The sequence below is a fragment of the Rhea pennata genome, chromosome 2, assembly GCF_028389875.1.
Source record: "Rhea pennata isolate bPtePen1 chromosome 2, bPtePen1.pri, whole genome shotgun sequence".
NCBI classification, from domain to species: Eukaryota; Metazoa; Chordata; class Aves; order Rheiformes; family Rheidae; genus Rhea; species Rhea pennata.
Window position 1 is genome coordinate 43,592,493 of NC_084664.1, and position 23,953 is coordinate 43,616,445.

Sequence of the window (23,953 nt, forward strand, 5' to 3'; positions counted from 1 at the left end):
GATTTTATAAAAAATAATAACTTCCACAAAATTCCATTTTATAAGAAAATATGTATACTCCAATAATGTTTAAAAATTCATTTAAATGTCAACAACAGTTTTGATACAAACATTATGAAAAACACAGAAGAAATAAGAAATAACTAAACTAAAAGAACACCATTGTGAAGGGAAGGATGTGAACTGATTTTTTTCTCTTTTTTTTTCTTCATCTATCTCAAGTTTTGAGCCAGGTATGCATTTTATTCAGTAAATTTGGAATATAGAATTTTACCTGGGCAATAATTTTCTAATTTTAAATAAAATAATTATTAGAAGATTATAAATTGAATATTTTTTCTTTGATTTTGATACTAATGTTCTAAGAGAAAGCTAGTGTTTATTTCAGTATAAGTAAGTGATTGCCATATTAAGGCAGCTGTTAAAATCATTGATGATGAATTAACCACTCATTCTTAATCAAGTTGTTTGTGCAACCATAACAGTAATTTAATTCTATGAAATTATAGTACAGAGAGTTAACTGTAGATGAAGTTATACTGATTTTTGACTTGTCATTTCCACATCTTTCATTTAATACGTATTCTTCAGACAAAGTACATTTCGATGTTGCAACATTGAAGAATTTGAGAACTGTCATTTGTAAGATGACAATTTCTTTGGTAGGAAGAGAAAGGAGAAGTCGTGTTTCCCAATGGAAAGGCAAATGGACAAAGTGAGCTGTCATAATAGCTTTCCAGCACTTCTTGAGACTTGCACACTGGGCAACCATGTGGTAGCACGCAGTCTCCTGGCTTGCTGTAGTGCAGTCATGCTGTGGATGCTAGCACATTCTGTAGGGTGGCTGTGAAAGTCAGAAGACTATCTGTATTTATTTCTTCGCATTCGTTGTGGCACATGTCACTCAGTCTAGCCTTCCTTTTATGAGGTGCCTAGTGTGCTCTTCCTCTGGATTGTGCAAAGCAGGTTTTTTTAACCCCAAAGAATTCATTTTGAGGAGTATTTTCACTAGAGCTGAGATTGTATTGTTTCATGCTGAACAGTCTTGTCTTACGTGTTGTCTTCTCAAGGCTAGCAACGGATGCTTTTTACAAGAGTATTTTCTTTTCCCTTCTCTACAGACAGTATATCTGGGAGAGGGCGTTTAGATGTTTTGAAAGAAGTTTTTTAAGCTATAGAGAGAAGCAGCAGCTGGTAGTGAGAAGCCCAGGAATGAATGGGACAATGCAGGCCTTGCATGCTGGTGGCAATATGAGAGGACCACCAGTAGTCCCAGGAGTCCTGGAGAGAGGACAATATACTCAGTGGCTATGAATGTCTCATTTTGTGCTTCCTGAGACTCTCTTGAGCACAGAGCACTTTGAAAGGCATCTGATGGTGCAGTAGCACATGGCAGCTGCCCTATGGAAAGTGGCTGCTTTGAAATTCTACTCATTATATGGATCCACTTGAAAGTCTCTTGAAAGCATTATGTTGACTGAGGTTTAATACTGGACTGTTCCTCAGGCTTTCAAAGGTTGGAATGCTTGCTAGGCTTCTCTGTGCACTCGTGAGAGAGGGATTATCTCTCATTTTAAGCGTCCTTGTGGATGCCAACTTTTCCTGGACCAGAACATCAGTGACACTGAAAGTGTGTATGACACCGCTGTGCTGGGAAGGTTTAACTTATTTTATTGTATACAAGCTGGCCTGTTACCTGCACTGTCTAGAAAGGAAGGGCAGGTGAACTGTGGGGTGCATCTGGTTGACTGAAAGCAAGAAAGGAAGGAGTCAGGACTGCAAAGAGGTGTTCAGATGTGAAGCAGTTTACAGAGATGGGAACAGTATTGCTGCAGCAGTGTAGCACTGCATCTATGGCAATTAAGGGAAGGAGAATGAACAGTGTAATATTTTCTATGATGGGGAACATGGGAAAAATAGATCTGAAAATACTACTCCCAAGGAACATGGTTTTATTTTGCCATTTATTTTACTGTTCTTCATAATATGTAGCCCGTCTGGATTTCTGTGGATGTCCTGGACTTGTATTCAGATATGGGATTTGCATACGTGAAAAAGGAAAAATGATACCTTTGAAATTGCCTGATTTTCTGAAAGAGGAGAAAGGGAAGGGCAGTTATCAGTGCCCTTGGCTTGGTGAAAAATGTGTAAATACGGGGCAAGACTGTCACCGTATGGATCATCGACCATATCAGTGCATTTGTCTCTGGCGTATTAGTCAATAGGAAGCTGATGCTGTTGACGGTGTGCTGATTCATGGTTTGTTAGGTAGCTCCTGGTAAGCCTGTGTAACTTAGAGTATGTGTTAATAGTTGGCAATTTCACCGTACTGCAGGTTCTAAGGAATTCACCAGGTAGCTCAAGACCCGGTGATCTCTCAGATGTCCCTGAAAAACTCTCATGGCTGGCTTCCTCACTTTGTGGTGAGAGCAGAACAGTGTGATGGCAATTTCTTCTTTTCCTTCTTCTTTGTTTTTCCTGCAATTCCACATGCTCTTCTTCTTTTTTTTTCCCCCTCAGTCCTTGAGCATTTCTGAAAGTATCACTACTCTTCTATCCTCTCTTAGACAGAAAGGAGAAAAAGCCAATGAGTGTCTTTGAATCATATGCTTTTATTAAAAAGCATACAAACATGTTAAAAAAACGAGTAAAGCATAACTCTTAATTTCAAAAGAATGCTATTCCCTTCATTTATTTGTTCTACCATTGTGTTTCATTGCTTGTTCATTACCATTTTGGGGGATGAATTGTCTCAGGAGAGGAAATAATAGTTCATTTCACCTTCCACCACACAAAACATTTTGGGGAAGCACATGGATACAAGGGATGCATACCGCCAGACAAAACAGCTATCATAAATTATACTAAATACAGCTCACCAAGAGTTGTTTCAGGATCCAAAGAGGATGAATGGCATCTGTATGCCAAGCACTGGGAATGGTTTCTATTTGCTCCAATATGATATTTAGACATCTTTTTAGAAATGAATGGATTAGTAACTGGACAAGAATTGCAGTTGACATAGTAAGGCTTGACATACTAAAGAAAATCCAAGGCCACCTGGGCTCTTGTGCTGAGTGAAAAAATTCTATTTTATTACTCTCCTGGAATCAGACTAAAATGAGAGTAGTAATAAACAACTTCTGTGCTATTAGCAGGGTGCTTTAACATGCAGGTGGTTTGGAACAGAAGTGAGTGCCTTAAGCATTGTTTTATGGTGTTATGCATTTCAGACTGAAAAATGGCCACAAGCTTTATTACTTTAATATTAACGCTTTTTCATTGCTCTCTCTCCCTCTTGCAAACTGCTGCATTCATCCATTATAAAGTGACTATTTCTTTTCCCATTCACCTGTCATTTTTCACAGTGTGAAGAGGGAGAGGCAGGTGGATGGCAGGAGGCACATTTGAGGCCATAGCGATGCTGCATCTGTTCTCAGTTGAAGCCAAAGCTAGGGCTGTTGCCTGATTAACGTGTTGCGTTAACTCATAAAACCCTCCACAATAAAATCAAGGAGGGTAGCCTCCCTCTTACTGGTGTGGGGCACTGAGTCGCTCAGTCTCTTCTATGTCAGGATTGCACTGCTGTTTCCTAGCTACCTGCAAAGGGACAGCACCATCAGGAGTGTTTTTTCTGTTAGAATTTTCCATCCTTGTCCCTGTCCCCATTCTTGCTGGCAGGCAGGAGGACTGTAGTGCAGATGCTGGTATCCATCCTGTCTAAACCCCACAGGTGAAGCCCCAGCTGAAGTGGGCCTCCAGGCTCTAGGTGATGGTCACACTTCATTTCATCTTAAACTGGCCTCCTGTGTGGCTTTGCCTGATAGGGGTCTGTGCACCTGTCTCCACCGCTCCCTGTCTAAACACTGCCCTGTCAAGGCCAGGGTGGCAACTTCAGATGGCCGAGACACTGCTATGTTTTGTATTCAGCTTACTCCCCTCTGTCTTACTCAGCGGCTCAGGCACAGCTTCCTTCAATTGCCGGTTTCTCTCCATGCTGTTATGGTGCAGGGGCTGGCTCACCTCCATCCAAAAGTGTACCAAACTTTTGGTGGATTAATCACAGAATAGAATCACAGAATAGGTGAGTTTGGAAGGCACCTCTGGAGATGATCTGGTCCAACCCACCCAAGCCAGGTTAGCTAGAGCAGGTTGCCCAGGACCATGTCCTTTTGGGTTTTGAGTATCTCCAAGGATGGAGATTGCAACTTCTCTGGGCAACCAGTGTTCAACCCCCCTCAGAGTAAGAAAGTGTTTTCTCGTGTTCAAATGGAATTTTCTGTGTTTCAGTTTGTGCCCATTGCCTCTTGTTCTGTCATGGGGCATCACTGAGAAGAGGCTGACTCTGTCTTTATTACACATTCTCATGTGATATTTATACACTCTGATAAGATTGCCCCCTGAGCCCTCTCTTGTCCAAGTGAACAGTCCCAGCTTTCCCAACTTCTGCTCGTATGAGAAGTGCTCCTGTCCGTTAATGATCTTCATGTCCCTTTGCTGGACTAACTCCAGTAAGTTCATATCTTTCTTGTACTGGGGAGCCCAGAACTGGACCCAGCACTCCTGATGCGGGTGCCAAATAGAGAGGAAGGATCACCCTCTTTGAGCTGATGGTGAAGCTCTGCCTGATGCAGCCCAAGTTGTCTTTGCCATGAAGATATGTTGCTAGTTCGTGGTCAACTTGTCCACCAGGATATACCCCCAGGGTCTGCAAAGCTGTTCTCCAGCAGGTCAGCCCCCAATCTATACTGGTGCATGGGATTATTCCTCCCTAAATTCAGGAATCTGAACTTCTTTTTGTTGAACTTCATGAGGTTCCTCTCTGCCCATCTCTGCAGCCATCCTCTGAACGGCAGTACAGCCCTCTGGTTTATCAGACACTCCTCTTAGTGTTGTATCATGTGCAAACTTGCTGAGGGTGCATTTGGTCCCATCTTCCAGGTCACTGATGAAGAGATTAAGCAGTATTGGCCGCCTGGACCCAGTATCGACACTGTGCCACAGTGGCCAGCATACAGCTGTCTAAAACAGGAGATGCTGAAGGAGATGCCAACAGAAAGAGGCTGTGCCTGTGGAGCAGCAGGAGAAGTGGTTTCAGTGCTACCGGTGAACCAAGAGGCATAGAGCATTGATAGCGTGGATGGCAGGGAACAGATCCTCCCCTGCTCCTTTGGAGACAAGATCTGAGGGCTTTTATTACTGAGGATAGCCGGGGTCATGCATTTCCACTGCGTTCACCATGTTATGTCCTGACTTTGAGCTTGGGGCACACTGACTACCTCATGTGATAGCGGCAGTGCATACGGGAACTCATAGGGCACCAAGAACTTGGAGAAGAGGAGGATGAGCGTGCGGTTAGAGGAGGCAGAGGGCGGAGTGAGAAGGTGCTTTAAAATTAGGAAACAAATATTAGCAACTTGCACACAGTTCAGCATAGAATTTGCCCTGCTTCCCCCTCAGTTTAGATGAACAGAGTAAGGATTTAAAAGGAAAAGCAGTCCTTCAGTTCTCTTTCTCGATCTAAATACATCAAGTTAAGTTGATCTCAATGCCAGTATTTACTGTAACCAGAGTTAAATTAGCTTTCCTGTTAGCTGTGCTTGATTTTCACTTTTCAACAAGCCTTAGTAAAATAAATCATGTCCCACTTGCTTTTAAATTTCATTATCGTGACCTAACTTAATTTGCTATAAATTATTTCTATCTGAGCTTCTTCGGCTGTGAACTTGCAGCCTCCAGTGTCTTGCTCATTGGATCATTGCCCAGCTAATCAAGTTCTTTTTTTTCTTCACAACTCCTGCTTTTTGTATCAGCTAGCTCCACCAAAGTCAACTTGGCTCTGTAACCTCCATGTCTTTAAAATAAGGGTTTTATTGAACTGAGTTTGAGGCTCTTCCTGTTGTGCACCAGTTCTGTTGATAAAGACATCTTTTCCTTTAGAGTAGGAGTGACCTCGGTTGTTTGTTCTCATCTTGGAGGCAGCCTTTGCAACACTTCTTTTTGCTATCCAGGAGCTTTTCTTTTCTCCTTGGGACAAATGACTGACTGACCAGAAAATCTCTACTCGCTCAATATCTAGCAGCAATGGCTTGGTTTTTAGTACAGCAAGACTTCATGTCTGATGAAGACTGGTGTTTATTTTTACTGAGAAATGCCAATCCATTTTTTCTCTAGAGCTGCTCCTATTATTTATCAATTGTTGATAAACAACTTTTACTTCAGCCCATCAAATGTTTAAGGCATGCCTCTCACTAGGCTGCTAAATTGCAACCAGGCTAAATATTTTGCTGAATAATGGTCACAGAAGCTTTAGAGAACTTCAGTCTTGTACATCAATTTGTAATATCCACTTGCGATGATTACCTGAGATGATTCCTCAGAAGAGAAACTTATACTTTGAGCATTATCTGACTTTGGAAAAATAGTGTATGTTTTTTAAAAAAATAAAAGGATTTTACTTGACTTCATGGGAGACTTTTGGTATCATCCAGAGCAGTTGTTTCGAAATGAAAAACATGTTGATTGTTGTGTGGGTAAAACACATCTAATTTGCAAAGTCCTTTAATGGCAGCTGAGTGTCTGATGTAACTCACCAGCGTGTTAAGGAACAGTCAGTGTTTCTAATCCTCGTTTGGAGTCAGGCGGTAACACACAACTATTTCTAGTGAGCAGCATAACAATACCTTTCACTACAGCCTTCCTTATGAAAATCCATGTAATTCCTGTTTAGTGTCTGTAACCAGGTGGAGTGGGCATTTCCATTAGAGTGGTTTCTTCCTGAAAGAGAGATTTTCATTATTAATGCTGTATTTTGACAGAATTGAGTTTTCTGGGTGTCTCTGAACCCCTTTGAAGGCATCCTGGCACCTCCTGTTGCTCGTCTTGGGCACAAAGCAGTCTCCTGGGTTCTTTAGGCTGACCTAAATTACTGGGCATGATAGGAGGTTTACTGGTAAAATGAAACGTCATGGGATAGACAGGGGGTCAGATTAGGTGATCTAATGGTTCCATTTGGCTGAAAGCTCTTAATAAGTGAAACACTGCCAGCCCAGGATGGTATTAAAGCTTTCCGCTACTAGATTTCGCTTGCCTGGGAGATCCTCAGCTGAAACAGAGCTGCAGAGCTTGTGTTTGTGCTATCCTTTTTCTTGGGCACTAACACTGATAGCGGCCATCAGAGCTAGAAGTAACTTGTAGATCCTGGTGGGAAAATGCTAGTCTTGCTTTCACAGAAGTACAAAAGCTTCATGCCTAGCTCTTCTAGACTATGTTATGTTCAGCTTTTAGAGGTATAATGATATTTAAATATAGAAATAAAATCTATTATTAGCCAGGTATTGTGGCATACATTGAGAGAGAAAAGATACATTTCTCTGGCAAGCTGATGAAAAAGAAATGACAGTTATTTGAAGCTGCTCATGGATTAAAATACTAAAAGTGTGGATATGGTCTTACTGGTGTGCAGTTTGATACAAAGCACACATTACAGAAGAGGCTTATGATACCTGTGCTCAACATCTGCATAGACCAGGAAGTGTATGTATGTCTGTTGTTGTACATGTACTCTGTGCTCTCTCAGCTGTGCAGGTGCTAATGCATAGGTTTTATAACCATTAACCCAGCCAAACCAGCATCTCTGATCAATATATTTCTTTGGCAAGTCCAAATGGCTTGTAATTAACTTAGTATGGCCCTTGATTTCAGATGGTCATTTAGATGTCTTCTCAAAAGTGCTTAATTGCTTATTGATCTCATAATTATTCTGTACTTGCTGTCCCTTTCTCTATTTTCTGAAATTCATTGCTAGTTGACTACTTTAATTTCTTCAGTAGCAACTTGGGGTGCTGAGCCTTCATTTTAACTTTGGAACTTTTAACTCGGCAATTTCAAACTCAATAGGTTTTCTTTGTTTAAACGTGTAAAAACCTTAAACTTTTTTTTTTTTTTTTTTTTTTGCTTTATTTAATCAGACACTTTACTTTTGAATACCTCTTATCTCTTAAAGGTCCTGCTATTCTACAGCTAGCAATTTTTGAAGCACAGGGAGCTGAATTAATAACTGCCAACGTACTCTTTAAACTGCTGTCCCCACTTGTTAATTTAGCTTGCGGTTTCTTTCCTCCCTTTCAGACGTTTTCTTACAGAGTAATTGTTCTGGCAATATGTTCCTCTTATTTGTGGTCTCATTTTGTGGATATTAATCAGATTGTTTCATTTCAATAGTACTTCCGTCCTGGCTTCTTTCCTTACAAATTCCTTTTGTTGTGGGTTATTACTCTGTATTTCTGTCACTGGGCAGTTTGTGCATGGAAAGGATCAGCCTTGGCCTTCCATGGCTTAACATAGGGGTAGTGTAGATCCCAATTAAAAACAAGAATGTGTGAAAGTAGATTCTAAACTATCTTGGTGGCACTTTCTGCTCACATCTGTATTTCTGTGAGAGGGATCTAACCCAAGAAATGGCCTAATTTGCCGTGATCTGTAGCAGTTCGTTGGGAACTCTTCCGATCCGGTGGAAGAAGAAGCTTTCAGCCACACTCTGCTTCATTTTCCCGCTCCCTTTCCCGTCTTTCATTAGAGTCTGTAACAGAGAGTTTATTTCTTCCATGACTCCCCAGTACCTTCAGACAGCACCTGTGTTGCTGGTTGCTTCGTGCAACCATAGCCAAGTTCACGAAGCCGCTAGCATGTTCCTTGCTGAATGTTCCCTTCAGATTTGCAAGCTTAGTTCTGTCTTGCTGACTTTGTTATCAGCACAGCTTCCCTTGCCCAATTACTGTGATATCTTTTCTCTCCTTCCACTGTCTAGTAAGTTGCAGGAGTATTTGGATGAACCTGAAATGAGCCTGAAAATAAAAGTATGCAGAACAAAATAAATGCCTTCAAAAGCAAAAAGAATGTCTCTTGACAGCCTGAATCTTGCTTGTCTTCTGCAGGGTAGTACCTCAAAGGCCTATTAGGTTATGGCATTTCCTTTTGCGTGGGATTAGATTTGCACTTTGCAAAGTAAGAATGATATTTTCATTTGGACAAGGACACCATCTGCAGTCACCAGATGCAGTTATCAAGATTAAATTGCAAAACTTGTCACTGATTATGTTGATAATCATTGAGGTGATCAGTATAATTATCTTCAGATCAAGAAGGCATTTTCTGTATGATACGATATTGCAGAATTAAGATGAAGGAGCATCCATCATTAGCTTCTGGGTAGAGCCAGGATACAGCTTGGATGGATCACTGGTCTTTTACACTTTGATGATCATATTCTTTTACAATATGAGAGAAAAACAGATCAACAAATATTGTGAAATTGACCTTTTGAGTTGAAAACATCTTCCATTGGATTCTATTGGATTTGATCAAAACCTACTATGTGGACTGGTCATGAAAGACTCCTATACATTCAGTTCATAACCAGTGTTTAGAACAGACTTTACTCGGGATCTCTTTACCTGAGGAAGGCAAAGAGTTTCCACTCCAGGTTGTTTTAACCTTTAAGAATATGTTTTTTTTTCTAGTGTAGATCATCTGGAGGATTGACTCAGCTGCTGCTGAAAAGGATTTTATTGCCAGAACAGAGTATGGCTGAGACTTAGTAGAATATGATCCCAAACTTTAAAAATGATTCTGACTCTAATGCATACTAATAATTAATCTAGAAACAAATGAGATAGCTTTGGGGAACTCTTACAGACAGTCATTTGTCAGTGGTGGAGCATTTCTCTTTAGCATCTGTAATATGTACTTATACTTCATGTACTTATATAGTGATAAAAAAAAATTTCGAAGATATGCTTGCAGAGGAGTGACTGGTGTGCTTTGAGCCTTTGTTCAATCTACTATAGATTGTCAACCCAATTTCTTGCAAATATAATGTATTCAAGTGACGATATTTAGCTTATATCTTATGCTTCTCACTTTTAACTTCTTGCATGTTTCCATTGCCTATGTGTATGTAATGTTTTGGTTTCTTCTAAAACAGTATAGATACACATACACACTGTTTACATTTTGCATCAGGGTATATTGCTTAGGGAAATGATGGGAGCCTTTTGTAGTCTAAATCACAGAAAGAGGATGCAGGAAAAAAACAAGTGATAGTGACAGTGGAAGACGGGGAGAATAAAACCATATTCAGTCTTTGTCAGGACTTGAAAGAAAGAGGTCTAAGAGTTCTTCCTTCAATTTCTGTCAAGCATATGCAGTTCTATTCAAAGGAATGTGTTGCCACAGAAGACTTCCAAGAGCAAAGCTTCGCAGGAAAGATAGAAGGAGATAATTGCTAATATTCTTCTGTCATGGAGCTATATCTGTTAAGCCTCACACAGTTATTTATCACTTGAGAGTTATAAAATAATTTCTGACTTGAGGTGAAAAGAGAGAAAAGTCAAATATATTTTTTGACATAAACCCAACCCATCAATCTTAAAGTGCTGATTCATTTGCCCACACATGTATAATTAAGCAAGCTGTTAATCTGTAATAAGGAGTGATACATTCAGTGATCTCACAATCAGAAAGTAATTATGGCTTCAAATGTTCATTTGGATCTCCTTAACCATTTTATTACTCTAATTGTTAAGAGAAAGTGTTCTTCACTGTCACATCTGTAAACTTTTACCTACACATTTCACTTCTGCAGCTGGAAATGTTTTGCCCTGAACAGATGTTAAAAGGATGTCTATAGAGGAAAGTTTGAGGGAAGACAATATCCACTGGCATTCTGAGTCTTGTCTTAAAGAGGAATATCATAGTTTGAGTACATTTGGTGTTTCATTACATAATGAATCCATTATGTAATTGAAGTTCAGGCTCTTACTGATTAATTTCTATTATACATGGAATCAGTGATCTTCTGAACTCCTTTTTTCCCCCACCTCATTTGCTGTTGACTTCTATTAATTTCTTTTCTTACTGCTTTAGAATTTCATCTTGCCACATTCTGACATCCTGAAAATCTTCCACTGAGACTTTCATCTGGGGATTTCACTCACTTGGCGCCTTGCAAGCCGCTCTTGACATCTCTGCGGCTTGGTGCTTTATAGTGTTTTCAGTACCTGCCTTCAAGGTAGCTGTGCTCTGAAGCGGTCAGCCAGCTGCACAGTGTTTGAGGAAAGCCAGGGAGAGATGCCAGAAAGACAGAGGTTGTCAGCACCCTAGGTTCAGAGCGTCGAGACAAGATTCTTGTTCTATACACTAAACATAATTTTTCCCTGAGGGTGTCTCAGGGCCACAAAATGGGTCGTGCTGTCCAGCTCCAAGTCCCTGTGCAGCTGGTGGGATTGCACTTGACTGCTGTATATACCACAGTGGCTGCCTGTAATAATAGACAGCCTGCATTTTTTAAAGAATTTTTAAATTAATTTGTCTGGAGGAATTCACTTGATAGTCATGAAATTCGCAGTTCTGTAGTGAGCAGATGATAGCACAGAGATGAAAAGTAATTGCTGTGTTTTCCTTTGGATCCTGCTGCTTTTCCTCAGCTCCAGCTTGCAGGTGTCATTGCTCAGAGGCTCTGTACTTGCTTGGCCAGGGCCTCTAAGGCAATCACACTGCCATGGTGTAGTTTTATCATTTGTCCATAGGAAGTGAAAAAAATGCACTTTTTAAATGTGAATTACTGTTATATTGATACTGTCCCTTTTGACCAGTTGTTAGTTGGTAGTGACTTCAGGTCGCTACCATCCTGAAACATACTTAGACTAATACATGGAGGAAGGGGGGGGTCAGCATTTCCATATTGGTTCTCTACTGCTTTTTAAAAAATTGTGGTTAGATTCTGTCTGCAGTGAGGAAAGTGTTAGAAGAGTGGGAGATTGTGGAGGTTTTTCCTCCCGCTCTGCCCAGACCTTGTTGGCACCCATCAGCTTATGCTGCTTACACACATGTGCAGGCCAACCCGGAGGGCAGCTTACTGGGAAATGTATGCTTCTGTTCATATATTAACTATGGTTTAAGGCAGGTTAAGGATGGGACTATGTGGAAATCATTATTTCCATGGATATATCTTCCCTGTTTTGATTCTTCACAGGCATGCCATTTACAGTCACTTGGGAGTAGCAGTGGCGAATCTCTTCGATTCAGGATAAATTGTCCTGTCCTCTGTCCTGAAGCAAACTGGACTGTTTGGATGGAGGAAGCACTTGTGAATTTTAGCTGTCTCTAGCATTACAAATTTTGTCTTCAACTTACAGCTGTCCTGTCAATACTAATTACAAGGTAGCATGTTTAGAGATAAGCTAATGTAAGATTTTGTATGACAATGTCAAAAAAAGGAGTACCAAGACATAAAATATGCCTCTAAGTATAAGGATGTGGAGAGTAGGGCTGGTTTATGTATGTGCTATAAAAGATGGGCATTAGAAGAGACTGAGTTCAAGGAGAACAATCCATTAAAAATAAAGAGTTAATCCATTTTCTGTTTCAGTGGGTAATTTACTAGCTCAGATTTAAAACGAATGTATCCAATATAGCAAAGTTAAGACCTATTTTAATTGAGAAGTAGGAGACCAGATTTATCAATGAACACATCGTTTCTATCTATCAAGATAGTGAATGTCTTAAAAAAAAAGTAATAATAATAATGGCAGACCTTTCAAAACTGTAAAACAGCTCAGTAATTGACTGGAAATCCAATAAAACAACGATCTTGTTACAAGGGTCCCTTTTGAGGGATTTTTAGTTTTAAACTTTTAATATTTATTCAAAGTGCAAGTTTGCCCTAAAGGATGTCTAAAAAAAGAGCCCTTTTTAAAGGGTTCTACTTTTTCTGGGCTTTTGTAATTCCATATCAAACTTCTGCAGTTTACAAGTGAGAGGGTTGTTAGTCTAAATATCAGGGGTTTTCTTGGACTATGCTTGGAAAGTCAAGCTTTTTTTTTTTTTTTTTTTTTTTTTAAGAGATACATTGAAGGCTTACTGGGTGTGCAGCGGTAGCTGGGAGTATGGTTTGAAAATGGTTGCATTGCTCTCACAAGCATAAGGGCAGTTTGCAGAATCCCTGCTCTGGGTTGTATGTGGGAAGAATAGGAGGCATCTCCATGCGGGCAGTCCATCTCCAGGCTAGAGGGCCTGCATTTACTCACAGTCTTGTCTTTATTATTATTAATTGAAAAAAAAAACATTGAAATGGGTGGACTACATGTGGAGGGAGATCTGTTGTGCCATTTGGGATCTGTGTTCGAGTAAGGACTTTTCAGGGTGCTGTACCTAAAGCCAGCAGGCAAGTGACTTACTTTTCAAGCTCTAAATCACTGGAAGAATGGTATGGATGTTTTTTTTTTTCAAGGTAGGTGAACTGCGCACTGGTACGTTATGACCAATATATTCTTGGGAAGTTGATTGTACATGATTTTTCCAAACTGTACTTTCTGGGAGTAGAAAAGTAAAAGAATAGACAGATTAAATGGAATGAATGCACAGCTGTGAGGCCACCTCCTGTGGCTGGTCTGTTAGGCTTCTTCCTGTTCCCCCTTCCCTTTCTTGCTTTCTCATTTGAGCACATACACTTCAGTGACAAAAAACATCCTCTCTAATCTTGGCAACTTCAGTAACTACAAATACAAACTGTAGGCCCGGATGCTGGGCATCTCTCTAGTTAGCTGTAACCCCACGGACATCCTTGGACTGACAGAGGCAATCTGTTTCATCACGAGATCCAGCTTTGAAGACATGAAGAGAGGTTATTCCGGTATCTTATGTTATTGATGAGGGAAATGGAACTGGTATCTTTGCATTTCTTTCACAGCATGGTGTGTGCACCATCCCACATTGTGCACGTGACAAGAGGATGGTAGTGTTGCACAGATACCAGTGAAGACAATTTAGCTTAAGGAATCTTCACAGATGGTCCTGCAGGAGATGGAAATGTCTCTTGGCATAAGAGATCAGCAGTGAAAACTGTAGCCAGACTTTCTGACCCTAGAAGCCATACAAAAATCTCTAGGGGACTCACAGCTATGCTCTTCCTTTCACACTGTGCCCTCAGACATGACTTCCCAAGCTTGCCTTGCCCCTGCGCCCTCACCATCTTTCCCCAGGATCCTAATGCTGATGCAGTCGCTCTTAGCAACTCTCATGCTTTTGGGATAGTGCTGCAGTCCCTCTACATCTTCTGGGGAGCTTGTGTTCTTCTCCGCCTCTTCATCCTTGTAACTCCCTTTGTGACTGTGTGGCCCTGCAATGTTAGGCTTACGCCCTAGGTTCTTTATGTTTGTACTTGTATTTTAGAAATTCCTACAAAATGCTATTTCACACCATGCTGGTTGTCTATGCTTTTAGTATTGCTGTCCTTTCCCTGTGCCTTCAGTTGCTATTTATTTTTCAGTGCTCTTTGTATTCACGGTTTTCTAATTCCTTCATAAACTTATTTTAAATCAGTCTTCCATCCCTTTCCCTGTAGTATTCTAGTTACCCTTCTGTCTGCTTTGTATGTTTTGTCTTTATTCCAGCCTCTGCTACCTTCTTCTGTATTTGGCATGTTCCTACTAGAGAAAATTTAATGGATGCCAAAAAGCGCCAGATCTTCCTTTTGACATTACAAAAGATCAGATTCTAATTTTCTTTTCTTTTGTTGCAGTCAGTCGGATAACTATGAGTCAAAGAAGTCCTCAGTATGAGTTTAGTGGTAGAACCCAAACCACAGGTAACCCTTGGATCAGATACTCTGATTATGGAAGCAAACAAAGCTCCACTTCCCCTGACTGATGCTCTGTTCCACTGGATTGCTTCTGGTTAATTTGCTGAGAAGTTGCTGCGCTTTATTCTAGCTCACCTAATATATTTGTTAGCTGAATTATTAGTTAGAGTTTTCAACTTGTATTTGCTCTTCCTAACAACTTAAAACATTGAGAGTTTTTCTCCCTATTTACCCATTTACTTTGTTTTCTCTTTTGAAGAGGCACTGCTTCATTAAACAGTTCCGTGCTCAATCTGTAATGCATGATCCTACTTTCTCCACTCTGAACACATTAGTACATTAAAGGAGAAGGACTTCATTTGTCTTCAATGGGATGATGATGTTTCACATTATCTTTTGTGCATGAGGCCTCTTTGATACAGTAATATGCTGAAACACTCTATGATTTGGGGTGATTTTTTTTTTCTGATGAGGATGTTCGTAATTTTTTTTAGCCTGTACTGAAATGAATATAACATTTGGTCTTCACACACTGGTGAGACGAGTGTGATGTTTTTTGTTCTGCAAAACTAAGCATCTGAAACTACTGCAGGTCTTGACAAAGAGCCTTCAGGGTCACACAGAATCATGGAGTGGTTGAGGTTGGAAGTGACTTCTGGAGATCAGCTAGACCCTGCTCAGGCAGGGTCACCTAGAGCACGTTGCACAGGATCACATCCAGGCAGGTTTTGAATATCTCCAAAGAAGGAGACTCCACAACCTCTCTGGGCAACCTGTGCCAGTGCTCAGTCATCCTCACAGTAAAGTTTCTCCTTGTATTCAGATGGAGCTTCCTGTGTTTTAGTTTGTGCCCATTGCCTCTTGTCCTATTGCTAGGCACCATTGAAAAGAGTCCAGCCCCATCTTTTTGACACCTTCTTTTCAGGTACTTACACACATTGATAAGATCCGCTCTCAGTCTTCTCTTCTCCAGGCTAAACAGGTCCAGCTCTCGCAGCCGTTCCTCGTAAGAGAGATGCTCCGGTCCCTTAATCGTCTCTGTGGCTCTTCACTGGAGTCTATGTCCAGTGAACCTGTATCTTTCTTGTAGTAGGGAGCTGAGAATTGGACACAGCACTCCAGATGTGGCCTCACCGTGGCTGAGCAGAGGGGAAGGATCACCTCCCTCAACCTGCTGACAACACTCTTCCTAATGCACCTCAGGATACCATTGGCCTTCTTGGCCACAGGGGCACATTGCTGGCTCATGATTAACTTCTTGTCCACTAGCACTCCCAGGTCCCTCTCTTCAGAGCTGCTTTCCAGCAGGTCAAGCCCCAGCCTGTACTGGTGCATGAGGTTATTCCTCCCTAGGTGCAGGACTCTGCACTTGCCCCTGTTGAGCCTCAGGAGGTTCCTCTCTGCCCAACTCTCCAGCCTGTCCAGGTCTCTCTGAATGGCGGCACAGCCCACAGGTGTGTCAGCCACTCCTCCCAATCTGGGATCATCAGCAACCTTGCTGAGGAGGCACTCTGACATCCAGGTCACTGATGAAAAAGTTGAACAAGACTGGACCCAATACTATCCTCTGGGGGACACCACTAGCTACAGGCCTCCAACTAGACGCTACGCTGCTGATCACAACACTGAGCTCTGCCTTTCAGCCAGTTCTCAATCCACCTCACTGTCTACTCATCTAACCCATACTTCCTGAGCTTGTCTCTGATGATGTTACAGGATACAGTGTCCAAAGGCTTGTTGAAGTTAAGGTAGACAACATCCATTGCTCTCATCTATCTAGCTAGTCATTCCATCCTAGAAGGCTATCAGATTGGTTAAGCATGATTTTCCCTTGGTGAATCCATGCTGACTACTCTTAATCACCTTATTTTCCTCCACATACTTGGAGATGACATGCAGAATGAGCTGTTCCATCACCTTTCCAGGGATGGAGGTGAGGCTGACTGGCCTGTAATTTCCTGGGTCCTCCTTGCCCTGTCTGAAGGCTGGAGTGACATTAGCTTTCTTCCAGTCCTCAGACATTTCTCCAGTTCTCCATGACCTTTCAAAGATGATGGAGAGTGGCCTAGCAATAACATCTGCCTGCTCCCTCAGCATTCGTGAGTGCATCTTATCAGGGCCCGTGCATTTATGAGTGTCAGGTTTGCCTGAATGATCTCTAACCCAATTCTCTTGGACCAAGGGAAAGTCTTCCTTTCTGCAGACTTTATCTCTTGTCTCTATGGTCTGGGATTCCTGAGGGCTGTTCTTAGCAGTAAATACTGAAGCAAGGAAGGCATTCAGTAACTGCCTTCTCTGTGTCCTTCGTCACCAGGGCACCCACTCCATTCAGCAGTGGGCCCACATTTTCCCTAGTCTTCCTTTTGCTACTGATGTATTTGAAGAATGCCTTCTTGTTGTCCTTGACATCCCTTGCCAGACTTAATTCCAAATGGGCCTTAGCCTTCCTCACTGCATCCCTGCATACTCTGACAATGTTCCTATATTCCTCCTGAGTGGCCTGTCTCTTTTTCCACATTCTGTGTACTTCTGTTTGAATTTTACTACAAGCTCCTTGTGTATCCGTGCAGGTCTCCTGCCCCCTTTGCTGGACTTCCTACTCATAGGGATGCACTGATCTTGAGCTTGGAGGAAGTGATGCTTGCATATTAACCAGCCCCCTTCTTTGTAGGGCCCTAACCTATGGGATTCCTCCGAGCAGGTCCAGGAAGAGGCCAAAGTTTGCTCTCCTGAAGTCCAGAGCTGCGATCCTAGTTATTGCCCTGCTTATTCCACACAGGATCCTGAACTCCACCATCTCTTGGTCTCTGCAGCCAAGGCTGCCTCCAACTTTCACAGCTCCAACCAGTCCTTTGTTGCTTAGTACAAGGTCCAGCAGCACAGCTCTCCTTCTTGGCTTCTCTACCACCTGTATCACAAGGTTACCATCAATGCATTGCAGGAGCCTCCTGTACCTGATGCTGAAACTCATTAACAACAGCACACCTTCTGCAGGAGAGCTGCCTGTCAGCCCAGGCCTCACGGAGAGACCTCAGGCACTCCCTGCAGCCTGAGACTTGTAGAGCTGCATCTGCTTTTCAGAGGGTCTGTCTGGGTCAAAACCTCTGACGCAGCTGATGCAGCGAATCCAACAGCTGCTGGGGAATATGCTCTGCGGCATGTCTTGACTGTATCTGAGGAAGTGTACACTCCTAGGATTGGAAATTAAGGTGCCTTCTTGCACCTTTCTGCACAAACTGCTGCGTCTGTTTACTGCCTCTTGTTAGCTGCGCTCTGGGTCCTGTCAGCCCAGTCCATTTCTGCAATATGATTCCAGTATTGGTAGTGAAAAACTGCTGTGCGTAAGTAGTAGGTGGTAAGGGCATGCTTGCTGACCCCGTCATGCTTGAAGATGATCTGGGTCACTCATTACTTTTGATTCAGCAGAGTTGTGAGTAACATAAATATGAGGAGAAAAAAGATACATGGCCGTTTTTGCGGGGAATGTGCCGTTTTTGCAGGGAATGTGCCTTTGTGCTTAAGCACCCAGCACTGCTGGAGGGAGAAGCAGATTGCCAGTGTGGAGCTGCCAGAGCGAGCAGCTGCCGGCTCCGGCTTGGCCTCAAAATGGGCTACACGTTTTAGCAAGTACTTAGCACTTTTGGGCAGGCTGGGGAAAAAACAACTTCTGTAGCTTACTCCTTCTGTAACAGATTTCTTTCTGATCTGATCCGAAGACTATGCACCACAGTGACCAAACAGCTTTAGGGAGGCTTGGCAGAGATGCACTCAGTGCAACAGGTTTCCTTCACATAAACCCTGCTTGCAGAACTCTGTTTCTTGCAGAGATGCTCCCTTTCCTCATAGGGAACTCTTCATAATCTACTTACTTCCCTTCATAACAGTTTTACATTTTTTCTTATGAAATTACTGGAGAAGAGGAATTGCTAACAAGTTTTTATTTTTGCTTTAGAGTAGAAGTTTTCCCTTTTACGGAGGGATGGAGGATTTCCCTTTCATGTGATTTCCGTTTTATGGAGTCCAAGTGTAAACTTTCTGTTTAGGGTCTCGGACAGTCTCTCTCTTGCTTAGTAATAAGTTTGAGTAGTGGTGATGCAGGGGATTGCAGTGAAAATTTTTTGAACTCTTGCTATTCCCCAGCCATAGCAATGGTGGTTTTGTACATAACATACTTGCTATCAAGTTGGGGTTTTTTGGTGGGGCAACTGACATACAAAGCATCAGCAAAAGAGCTGAACAAAACTTACATTATGTGTATAAAATACTCCATGACATATCTGCTCCAAGGTTAGGTGATGTGCCAGAAACTGCAGTTAGTGCATAAATTCTGCAGTTATGCAGGCAAAAATGATTGCAGTGCAATTTTGTCTTTTTCCTTGTAGGATTACAAACATCCTCCCTGCAGAGATTGTGCTGTTCAGTGGACTACATTGTGGGTTTGAGAAAAAAATCATTTATATGTAAATACAACCTGAAGGCTGCAAGTACCCAAGCTGCAACAGAGACAGAGGGCATGTACATGAAAACAAATGGGCCTGTTGTGGTTACAAATTCATAGTTTACCGTAACAGGGGAAAATAATAAATGAGGTTGTCTTTGAAACCTTATAGGTCAGCATTTCAGACTTCTGTATTTGTGTTCCAATTAAAGAGGAAAACAGAAAAGCTTCTGGATATTTACTACTTTTTAAGCTGATCTGAGAGAAGAAAATCAGAAACAGTAGGGTTTTCTTACATTCTATTAACGTATTGTATGCCGTGAAAGTGATATTTTGTTCTGCTCACGTGCACAGTTGTATATGAAGTCTATTTGGTGTACAGATTTGAGATTCTGGTATTTGTTTACTTCCTTTTGTTAAATGAGTAGAAAATTTTCAAGAAAACTAATTTCTGTGGATGTTGCAGCAGTATGTAGGAAGTACCATGAGGTACAAGAAGTACAATATTCACAAAGAAAAAGGAAGGGGGAGATGAGCAAGGAGATGATGGGTTTTTGTGGTGTCTTCCAGCAGTATTTGGTTTACTTGATTTGTAATTGTTCATTGATATACTAAAAAAGTTTCCTTTAATTGCTTTAATTCGGATTTAAAATATCATAAATTATTTTGAGATAAGTTTATGTAAACCACCACAAATTCCTGACTTAGTTGTCACTGTTCTTGGAGCTACAACTCTAACTCCTCTTAAAGCATCTTCTACTCCAGTAAGGGAGAATGTAATTCACTTTTATGGCTGTTGTTTTAGGAAGGTCTGTGATTAAAAAAAAAAAAAAAAAAAAAAGCCCAAACTACTGCAATTTGGAGTAAGTGTAGTCTGTCCTTTTAAAGATGTACTGGGGATTTATGTACTTACTTCAGATTAGTGGTAATAGGAGCTACCTGAATAATTCCTCTGGTGCACTAATAGGATGGGATAATAGATCATTCAGTGATGCCTTTCACTTTGCCTATTTTTTTTTTAATGGAAACAAAATTGGGATTATCGCTTATAGTATAAAGAACTTTTCTTCCTCTCCATAGGTGTGCTTTTAAGAAGAGTATTGACCATGAGGAAACGCACATGTTAGGCTGTTTTTACTAATCCTACTGAAGAAAATGAAGCTATATTTCAGCTTTGCAGAGCCTTTTCCCATCACTGTTGGCTGAATGAGAAATGGTCGTGAGATTATGCTGACATCCCAGCATGCATTTGGTAGACCTGTGGTTAACGCGTTCCCTCTCCATGTGTCTGCTCTTACAAAGTTTTGTCCTCATGATACTGTGCTTTCATTCTGCCAGTATGTGCCCAAAAGGCTGCCTTTGTTCTCACTCGGGAGGTTTAAACGTCAGCTGTAGCAATGCAAACCTCAAGGAAATACCCAGAGATCTTCCTCCAGAAACAGTCTTACTTTATTTGGACTCCAATCAGATAACCTCTATCCCCAATGAAATTTTTAAGGACTTGCATCAACTGAGAGTCCTCAATTTATCAAAAAATGGGATTGAATTTATAGATGAACATGCCTTTAAAGGGGTGGCAGAAACCTTGCAGACTCTGGATTTGTCTGACAACCGGATTCAAAGCGTGCACAAAAATGCTTTCAACAACTTAAAGGCCAGAGCCAGAATTGCAAACAACCCTTGGCACTGTGACTGCACGCTGCAGCAGGTGTTGAGGAGCATGGCGTCCAACCACGAGACCGCCAACAACGTCATCTGTAAGACGTCTGTGTTAGACGAACACGCTGGGAGGCCCTTCCTCAACGCAGCCAACGATGCTGACCTCTGTAACCTTCCTAAAAAGACTACCGATTACGCCATGCTGGTCACCATGTTTGGCTGGTTCACCATGGTGATCTCATACGTGGTTTATTACGTGCGACAAAATCAAGAGGATGCAAGGAGGCACCTTGAGTACTTGAAATCCCTGCCAAGCAGGCAAAAGAAACCAGACGAAGCTGATGACATTAGCACTGTGGTATAGTATTCTGAACACAATGACTGCCTTTGTGATGGAAATTAGGTTTGGAGGACACTAAAACCAGAGGTTTACTTCTAATGTTCATTGTAATCGTTAAGACTTTTTTTTTCTTTTTTTTCAGTTTAACTGAATTACGCCACTGTTGAGCTTTCTAACAGAGAGTCTTGTTTGGGCGGTATACTTTAATTGTTTCTCTGGTGATATCCTAAAGCAAGTGAATTGATATGTAAAACATTAGTTTAGATCCATTCCACTATTTAATAACGAAATTTATTTTTTTAATTTAAAAACCAAATAAAAGCTGAAATTTGAACCATGTAAAGCAGAGTAATTTATTGCTCAGGAGCCCATCCATTGGCAGAACAGGCGGTGGGTTATCCGAGATCCAGGGCCCGACCCCAGGAGAGAGCTGAGGAGCTGGCAGAGCGGTGGCCCGTGGGTCAAGGACGCGGGCTGGCTGGCCGCTGGGGTCCCATGCCTGAAGTGATAGCCATTCGAGCCATGGGGAGACCAGATGAAGGAGCCCACCTTTCAGGACGCCGTGGCCAAGTGGGTGAGTGCACGGGAACGCCGGTCATGCCAAAGCTCTCTGGGGGTTTTCAGGAGGTGTCGGTGGTCATAGGGATATTTGTCTGGCATGGGGAGAGGTGGGATGGGTGGCGAGGTCTCCTACTCCTGCTGCGCCTTTCAGCTGGGGATGCAGCACCAGCTTTCATGTTGCACCCCGCTGAGCACCCAGCGTGGACGTACCACAGTGTCCTGCAAGCTGGGGAGGATACCGCCAAGGTGAGAGCAGACTTTCTAGTACTGCTCCAGTTAAACTACTAACACTGACAGCAAATAGCTAACTGAAAATGTAAATAATACTAGGTTCGTCAGTCTGCATTTGGGCTAGCCTGTGTGATTTCTTCTCTCTCTCGTTTTTTTTTTTTTTTTCCTTAGGATGCAGCCTTCTTTAAAATAATCAAATTAAGTGAATATATAGCCTGAGCATTGTGTTTTAGCAAGAAAGTAGTTTTAGATAATTTTATTGATAAATGCTTTGGAAAATAAAAAGCTCGTGCAGTGAAACTCAGCCTTGAATATAAATTGAGTATTTTAAAGCTTTGCTGTCTTTGAAAATGTCATGGTTTTCTGCTTTCACAGATAAACTTTTCAAAGGGAACAAATGCACAAGAATGTATTTCTCTTGTCCTTTATCACCGTAGTAAAATGGTACTTATCTCTGGGTCCCAGTAGAGCCAGTCTAACTGGCATTGGAATATGGGTTGTAGCAGTATGCATTAAAAATGTGTAAAGTGCTGCTTTACAAAAAAGAATTGTTGGAGGACAATCTTTAAAAATTTCAAAAAATCCCAGTAGATTATCCATTATTTCTGTTACAGGTATATTCTTTTAATTTTTAGAGGGCACCGTGTTGTTTATCTTACTTCTTTCAGAACATTATTAAAAGAAAATTGTCCCTAAAATTTATTCCAGATTAGGTGAGACAACAGGAAAAAAAAAAACTTAATTCTTTATAAACGTGTATGGAAATAGCTTTTTTATATCATCCTTTTGGGCTGAGTTCTGAGTAGCTGCTCTTACTGATTGATTTACCTGTTTGCACTGTTTTATTCCCACAAAGAAAAAGCTTTGGGTGTTTTTGATGAACCGCATTGGAATACTAAGAGTGCTAAGTTTTCTAAACAGCACAATTAGTTCAAAAAATATCTGCTCCCTGACTTTTCTGACTGCCCCCAAGTAATTAAATTTTTTTTTTGAAGATAGGAGGCAGTTGCTTGCACATCCTGCTTAGTTAAAATTTTATAGGTGCCTTTTCCAGCCTCTGCCTTGCTGAGATTTCCAGCATTGCAGAGTTGCTACCCTGAGTCCCCCAGGCTCTGCCCACCCACACCACAGCCCACAGCAGTAAATGCAAACATGAATGTGAAGAGCACAGATAAACTGGTGCATGGTACCAGCTAGATATGAAAACTTATTAAACAGAATGTTTAATATCTGCAAGCAGATATGCACGTGCCACCTGCAGCGACTCTGTATAGCCTGAGCCAAGTTCTTGCCTGGTATAATTCTCTTAATTTCTGCAAAATCTCCTTTAGAACAAAATTGATATTTTTTCTATTGCTGTGTTACCAGAGCAATATTTTGGGTCCCTGCTAGTAAGCTTCTGTAGGAAAAAGCAGGGCAGGGGGGCTAGCTAAGGAAGAGAGCAAACTGGAGATGCAAACTTAACCTGGAATTCAGTGCTCTTTATTCCCAAGTAAATGCAGAAATTGCTTCACAGGATACTGTCAAAATGCTTTGAAGAGCAGCATTTACCAAGATCTTGTCAGTCTATCATCACCTATAGGTTTTTAAAATTTGTTTTTCGAGCAGGATTTTTTAAAAAACAACTCCTCCCCCCCCAAAATGAGTGAGAAAACTGTCTAAAGATTTTTTCTTTAGTTTTTCTTATTTTTCCACTTCGTTTCTTGGTATGTGGAGCTGGCTCTGAGGCTGGTGTGGTTTTACACTTCTGGCTCCACACGTTAAAAATCCTGACCAAAAACAATTTAAGTTGAATTAAGCTGTACTCTGTGAAGGACTTTGGATGGATGGTTTCATATCAGTTCTCCAGCTTTACTGATTTTCTTTAATTGATTCTCTATCAAACATCTCTTGTCACAGAACTTTCCTTTTTTCTTTTGATGCCAATTCAGAAATCTCCATTTAAAATCTAAAAATCATGGTAATGCTCTGACAACCAATACATGCAAACCCCTCAAGATGAATTTGGCTGACAAGGGAAATAAATGAATTTACTCTTCCTCAGCTATATTGACTTGACACAGCTAGTATTCCTGACAACTCA

The 23,953-nt window shown here is 41.4% G+C and overlaps 1 protein-coding gene across 1 annotated transcript in view; it reads left to right on the plus strand.

Annotated features, from left to right (window-relative positions):
- The window catches only part of LRRC3B (leucine rich repeat containing 3B), a 47,967-nt gene extending 26,604 nt beyond the window's left edge, over nucleotides 1-21,363 (plus strand). The window contains exon 3 of the mRNA XM_062567845.1: nucleotides 20,160-21,363. Within this exon, the coding sequence (XP_062423829.1) occupies nucleotides 20,323-21,102 (780 nt within the window). The 5' untranslated portion in view covers nucleotides 20,160-20,322 and the 3' untranslated portion in view covers nucleotides 21,103-21,363. The remainder of the gene's footprint in view (nucleotides 1-20,159) is intronic.
- Nucleotides 21,364-23,953: the final 2,590 nt, after the last annotated feature.